The sequence below is a fragment of the Macaca nemestrina genome, chromosome 1 (genome assembly GCF_043159975.1).
Source record: "Macaca nemestrina isolate mMacNem1 chromosome 1, mMacNem.hap1, whole genome shotgun sequence".
NCBI classification, from domain to species: domain Eukaryota; kingdom Metazoa; phylum Chordata; class Mammalia; order Primates; family Cercopithecidae; genus Macaca; species Macaca nemestrina.
Genome location: NC_092125.1, coordinates 132,696,064 through 132,703,378, shown reverse-complemented (window position 1 = coordinate 132,703,378; position 7,315 = coordinate 132,696,064). Strand labels below are relative to the sequence as shown.

The 7,315-nt window shown below is 46.7% G+C and overlaps 1 protein-coding gene across 1 annotated transcript; it reads left to right on the top strand.

The window, feature by feature from the left end:
• Positions 1–3,034: 3,034 nt before the first annotated feature.
• On the top strand, positions 3,035–6,914 carry LOC105485469 (G protein-coupled receptor 88). The gene is made up of 2 exons (XM_011747856.2): positions 3,035–3,397; positions 3,814–6,914. Exon 2 carries the CDS (start codon positions 3,887–3,889, stop codon positions 5,039–5,041), a length of 1,155 nt encoding a protein of 384 aa, XP_011746158.1. The 5' UTR covers positions 3,035–3,397; positions 3,814–3,886; the 3' UTR covers positions 5,042–6,914.
• The last annotated feature ends 401 nt before the right edge of the window (positions 6,915–7,315 follow it).

Sequence of the window (7,315 nt, the reverse complement as noted above, 5' to 3'; positions counted from 1 at the left end):
AGGGGAGTTTTATGAGGTTGTGGTGAAATCAGCATTTTTGTAAGTCCGAAGGGGAGCAACCAGTGGAGAGTAGAGAGACTGACAAGAGACAACAGAAAGCAGATGACTGACGGGGCAAGTTCCTGCTGAAGGTGGGAGGAAAGAGATGCTCATAAAAGTGAATTACTGTTTCACCATGAAAAACATAAATGAAATCATTTATACTGCCATTCCTTTATTAATTCAGTAAGTATTGATTAAGTATCTACTATGTGCCAGGCACTAACCTGGTGCTGGAAATAAGATAGGAAAAATTCCCACCCTATATTGTGTAAGTTCATTAACTTAAAAAAAAAGCAAAACCAAATCCAGAAACAAACACAAATTTGGCCCCTGTCAGGCCAGCGCTAAAGGAGGCATGGCCTTGGAGGAAGTGTGTGTGACCTCCAGGCACTGGAGTCCCTCAGCAGGAATGCTGCTCATCTCAAAGGCAACACAGAAAGTGGCAGCTGGGACCAAGGATCCAGAATTTGAATACCCTCCTACCACATTCTATCAGAGAGTCCTTTAGGACTATGTTAATGTGAGAGAAAAAAACTTTACTTCAATGACAAGTTTTCACTATGAATGATTAGGAGAGTCTCCCTTCTCCTGAAACATTGCTGTTAGGGACAGAATGGAAAAGACTCCTGGACATATGGCCCAGAACTACAATGCATGTTAGATAGAAGAGGTACACGCCATGTGTCATAACTAGAAAGGAGAAACGCAGGCTTGCTGGGCTTAATGCACTCACAGCCTCAATAAAGACAAATGACAATAGGCAAAAGGATGATGACAGATGCTCATTTACATCAGTAAACCTGATATCGAAACCTTCAACCCACTGAATAGCAAGTCACTGGTTCTTTTCTTTCACCTTCCCCCCGGCCCCTGCGCCAACCAATTTCATTCAGATACAGCTTAGCTGGACCAAATCTATCAAGTCATGCTTATCCTTAATCCTCATCAGAGTTCTTAAAGTCATCAACTAACCATATTGATTTAGAAATAGAACAAGAAAAGCAGAAAAGCTGTGTTTTGACCTTTTTCCTGAAACATTGCTCTTAGACACATATGACCCAGAACTACAATGCATGTTAGATAGAAGAGGTACACGCCATGTGTCGTAACTAGAGAGGAGAAATGCTAAATTCATGAAAAGGGATTCACAGACAGTTTTAACAGAAAGGGCCTTTGAAGTAATTGACTGGGATCTTATTTGACAGGATGAAAATAATCAATCACAAGGCTACCTGATGGATGCTCAGCTTAGTATCTGGGTGCACTGCAACCCCACCTAACATTTTTTTCTATTATGCCATGTAACCATATTCCCATATTGAGTTACATTTTCAAATACATGACTTTTCCAGTGAATAATTGAGAGAATTCCTTTTCTGAAAAACTGCCCACATGGAATGGATAAATGAGCGCTTGCACCAAAGAAGATGCCAACATCAGACTGCAAATCTCTAAGACAGACTTAAGACAAAAAGTTCTGAAGTGAAAAGTCATCTTTGTTCACACTGTGGATTATTCAGGTTTCTTGCTTTCCCCTGAGACACATTTTTAAAAACTGACTTTATTTTTTAGAGCAATTTTAGATTCATGGCAAATTTGAGTGAAAGATACAGAGATTTCCCGTGTACTCCCTGCCCCTTGCATACATAGCCTCTCCCATTATCAAAATCCCCCACCAGAGTGGTTCATCTGTTACAATTGAATGTACAACTGACACATCATTCCCCAAAGTCCATAGCTTACACTGCTGTTTCACATTCTACCACTTTGGACAAATTTATGAGGACACAGATCCACTCTTATGGTATCATATAGAGTATTCCACTGTCCTAAGAATCTTCCGTGATCATCTATTCATTCCTCCTTTCTCCCAAACTCGGGCAACCACTGGTCTTTTTTTTTTTTTTTTTTTTTTTTTTGAGACGGAGTCTCACTATGTCGCCCAGGGTGGAGTGCAGTGGCCGGATCTCAGCTCACTGCAAGCTCCGCCTCCCGGGTTTTTTTTTACGCCATTCTCCTGCCTCAGCCTCCCGAGTAGCCGGGACTACAGGCGCCCACCACCTCGCCTGGCTAGTTTTTTTTTTGTATTTTTTAGTAGAGACGGGGTTTCACCGTGTTAGCCAGGATGGTCTCGAACTCCTGACCTCGTGATCCGCCCGTCTCGGCCTCCCAAAGTGCTGGGATTACAGGCTTGAGCCACCGCGCCCGGCCAACCACTGGTCTTTTTAACTGTGTCTTTTTAACTGTCTCCATAGTTTTGCCTTCTCGAGAATGTCATGGTTGGTAACATATGGTATGTAGCCCTTTCTGGTTGGCTTTTGTTACTTAGTGATACACGCTTAAGGTTCCTTCATATCTTTTCGTGGCTGGACAGCTCATTTCTTTTTAGCATTGGATAATATTCCATTGTCTAGATGTACCACTGACATCTACCTTAAATCTTTAGCCCATTTCATTTTTACCCTCTAACCGTTTCATTACTAAAACACAAAACAAACTCTGGAAAGGAGTTTGTTGATGAGAAAACACTGAAAGTACGATTTAAATTGAGGAATGGAGATTTTCTGTGGATAATTATCTGTGTTCCACTTTACCAAAGAAAACATGAATTTCAAGTAGTGCATAAAGTAACTCTCCTTAAAAAATGTGGGAATAAAGAAATCAGTCCTGGATACTGGGAATATAGTTATCTCTCAGAAAAATCTTGCCCACAAAATGCATCAGACTGAGATGAAATACTCTAGGGTATATTAAATTTTATTCTAATATTGAAGGGAGAAAAAAAAGGAAGGAAAGAAAAATGAAGCAGGGTGAAAAATAAGGTGATTGAGAGAGAGAAAAGACAGAGAAACTTGTTAACTACAGGACTTTCTGAGCAAGATATTTTTCTTCCTTTTACAAGTTAGAAGCTATTGAATAATTCATGCCAAGCGTGGAAAGGCTGTCTTTTCCCTGGGTGATGTATAACTAAGCAGGAGAGAGCTTCGAGTGGGTTCACCACATCAGCCACCACTCTTGCCTCTGAGCACAGGGTGCTCTCCTCTTGAGCTCAGCTTCTGCTTTTGCAGCCAAGCATTCTTGCTGCTGCTGCCTGCCTGCCCACCCGCCTGGGCTTGCAGCCCGCCACTTTACTTTCTCCAGCCCTGATACCAGCTGAAAGTCTCCCTGCAGCTGCTAGTTCCTGTCCAGGACCATGTGTGTGGATGCTGCTTGGGAGAAGTGGGCACTTGCTCCTGGCACTGATCCCAGTTGAGTTTCTCCTGTTGATTTCTGGACCACTGATGCTGTTGCAGAGGAGGTATTTTCTGGCATCCCTCCCTCTGAGACACCGGCTAAGGACCAGCCCAAACGCAAGGTACCCTTCATCTCTTTTCCATGGGATTTTCCCCAGCTGGGATATCTCTGCTTTCTCCTGGAACTAGGTCCTCCTGCTGGCAATATTTCTCTCTCTCTCTCTCTCTCTCTCTCTCTCTCTCTCTCTCTCTCTCTCTCTCTCTCTCTCTCTCTGTGTGTGTGTGTGTGTGTGTGTTGAGGGAGAAAAGGAGACTGTTTTGGGTATTGCTCTGTCCTAGGGCTTCCCCAATGCCTCCTGAATGCAATGCAAAGTGGCCTTTTCCCTGGCTCTGGAGACATTTCCGAGGCAGGCACCTGTCATCTGCCACCCCCGTCCTCCTCGAGCTCCCTTTCTCCCCCTCCCCCAGCCCATTATTCTGCTTCAGCCTTTTGTGTCGGTGGCAGAGGGCTGAAGGGTTGTCTTTGCCCTTCTGGCAGGCAGGAAAGTGTCAGGATGGACCGAGCTGCCGGAAGCCGACGCTAGCGAGGGAGGTGTGAAGAGTTGGCCAGAATGACCAACTCCTCCTCCACATCCACCTCCTCCACCACCGGGGGCTCGCTGCTGCTGCTCTGCGAGGAAGAGGAGTCGTGGGCGGGCCGGCGCATCCCAGTGTCACTCCTGTATTCGGGCCTGGCCATCGGGGGCACGCTGGCCAACGGCATGGTCATCTATCTCGTGTCGTCCTTCCGAAAGCTGCAGACCACCAGCAACGCCTTCATCGTGAACGGCTGCGCCGCCGACCTCAGCGTCTGCGCCCTCTGGATGCCGCAAGAGGCGGTGCTCGGGCTCCTGCCCGCCGGCTCCGCGGAGCCCCCCGCGGACTGGGACGGCGCTGGGGGCAGCTACCGCTTGCTACGGGGTGGGCTGCTGGGCCTCGGACTCACGGTGTCCCTCCTCTCCCATTGCCTCGTGGCCCTGAACCGCTACCTGCTCATCACCCGGGCGCCCGCCACCTACCAGGCGCTGTACCAGAGGCGCCACACGGCGGGCATGCTGGCGCTGTCCTGGGCGCTCGCCCTGGGCCTCGTGCTGCTGCTCCCGCCCTGGGCACCGCGGCCCGGCGCCACGCCACCGCGCGTCCACTACCCGGCGCTGCTGGCCGCCGCGGCTCTGCTGGCGCAGACGGCGCTGCTGCTGCACTGCTACCTGGGCATCGTGCGCCGCGTGCGTGTCAGCGTCAAGCGGGTCAGCGTGCTCAACTTCCACCTGCTGCACCAGTTGCCCGGCTGCGCCGCCGCCGCCGCCGCCTTTCCGGGCGCCCAGCACGCGCCGGGCCCCGGTGGCGCCGCGCACCCGGCGCAGGCCCAGCCCCTGCCTCCGGCTCTGCACCCGCGGCGGGCACAGCGGCGTCTCAGCGGCCTGTCGGTGCTGCTGCTCTGCTGCGTCTTCCTGCTGGCCACGCAGCCGCTGGTGTGGGTGAGCCTGGCCAGCGGCTTCTCGCTGCCGGTGCCCTGGGGAGTGCAGGCGGCCAGCTGGCTCCTGTGCTGCGCCCTGTCAGCGCTCAACCCGCTGCTCTACACGTGGAGGAACGAGGAGTTCCGCCGCTCGGTGCGCTCAGTCCTGCCGGGCGTCGGCGACGCGGCGGCCGCTGCGGTTGCCGCCACGGCCGTGCCCGCAGTGTCCCAGGCGCAACTGGGCACCCGCGCCGCGGGCCAGCACTGGTAACCTAGCCGGGGCCCGAGGGAAGCGGAGATCCCCGGCTTCCAACGTCCCTGGTCACCGTCGCCTCCTTCCCTCCTAAGGCATCCCCTGCCAGAACGAAGACTCCCGCCGCGAAGCCCAGTAGATCAGGGGAAAATGTGACCTTCGACCCCAGCGGGCTACCTGAACCAAGGCCTCTCCCTAAGTGGGACGCCCGACGTCAGTTTGGACGGCCACCTGATTTTTACCCTTTGTTTCTGTGTTTTAGAGAAATCCTAAATCAAAACACCAGGGACTTCAAGAACTTGCAAACTGGCGTTTTAAAATAACCGGTTAATTTATTTCGACATAGTTTGTTTTTGAAAAAGAGCTTTCATAATGTATAACCCTTCCCTCTTTCATCGTCTTATATATGAAGCGCCTTGAGTGTGCATGAGCCAAAGGAAATAACATTGAAGAAGGAAAACAATATGTAGAAAGTATTTTAGAAAGTAACCTGTCTTTGATGATGCTTCTCTTATCATTTAGTTTTTGTATATTAACCTGGAGCAGTGAAGCCCTAGGTGTGCCCACCAGTATGAGTTGCCATTAAGACCTCAAGCCCTTTATTCTTAAAAGGGTTTTTAATAAAGTCTTTCTCAAATGAGGTAGAATCTTAGCCAGTGAGAAAAAAAAAAATTATTTTATGCTCCTTTTGTTGCACTCCTAAGACTGAAAATTGGCGTTGAGTGTTAAAGTGAAAATTTTCCAGTTTGATAATTGATGGTCGGAGTCAGCACTGGAATTTTGAAAACAAATAAGGTGATTATCTATTTTAGGTACCATTTCACATTTTCTATAGCATGCACACTTGTTGCTACCCTCATTTTGTAACCAATTTATTTGCCTTATGAATGTGATTGCAGCTTTGAACATTCTGTACTATAATGGTTGCTAAGAAGAATAAGTCCTTCTGTTTTCTCTTTAACATTTAAAATATCTCAATGCACATGATATAATTAAACACTAATAATACCATGACTGCATAGCTAATATTAGCTGCTATTGCATGCTCCTAGATGCTAGAACTTATTGGGCATGTGGTATACTAAAGCGATACCCGTTAGACAAGGACATTTTACTTCTTCCAGACACCAGAAGAAATGGCCTTCAATTATTTGAAAAGAGACACAGACACCTCTGGCTACCTAGAGTTCTTCCTGTCTTGACCCAATTTATGAGAAAGCTCCCAGTTGGGACTTTAGCTCACAAATGGAATCACAGTCAGGATGGATCAGTAATATGGTTTGGCTCAGCAAAGCCAGCTGTGCTCTTTTAGGGTTTAAACAAGCCACACGTTAGAAAGCAACACTGTTTTTATGTAGTTCATATATATTACCATGACATTTAACATTAATATTGTGTATGTTGAAGGAGGTATGATAAACTCAGTCATATATAGTGAACAATTCAAATGGGAAAATATTCTAAAACATATTATTTGAGATTTGTCATATTCATCTTTGGTTTACTAAGTTTACTTAGAAATATTTGAAAGGCAAAATTGTGTGAAATCACCTTATCAAATTAAAATGGGAGGAAAGTAATTTTAATAATCATATGTCAGCATTCTGACTACTCACCACATAAAATCTGGGCCCAAACAGCCTCAGTTAACTGCATAATTCAGGAACAAAACCAGCTTGCTTTGTTGCACACCTGGGTAATTTAAGCCAGGATATTAGGACCACTTGTTGTACATTTGAATAATTATGGAAGTTGGGACAAATATGTTCACCACCAACAATCAGCTGTCATTTTATTAATCTATCCCTTTTGTGCATGCACCATTTCTCTCTTACTAAGGTTTCATCTGTTCACATTTTCCTTGATTCAAATATTAAAGTTCAGACAACCATTCTGAGTTTTTTTTCTTCTGTCTCTGGTTTCCTTGCACACCTCCTTGAGAACATTATAACAGAGGATATGGTATTCTAAAGCACTAGTGATGAAAGTAACTTCTTCTTGCTGGCTTTATCTAATTTTAGTTTCTAAAATTATTTCTACTTTATATAATGAAATAAGGCCCACATACCAGCATTAAAGAGAAATAGGTAAGATTTCCTTTCTGTAAGTGTTGGGGAATAGGTTACAACAACAACAGAGAACTGAGAATTTTCCTTTTGGGGCAGGGCTGGAGCGGGGATGCTTTTCTAAGTCTCTGTCAAAAAGGTCTTCTTTTAATTAGACCTTTATCTCTGTTTCTCACTGTAAGTGGCTGTGAATGACTTCCCCCGCTATTCCTATGAACATCTGCCA

What these genes read in the sequence shown, in the direction of transcription:
- LOC105485469 (XM_011747856.2), top strand. Translation starts at nt 3,887, where the DNA reads ATGACCAACTCCTCCTCCACATCCACCTCCTCCACCACCGGGGGCTCG.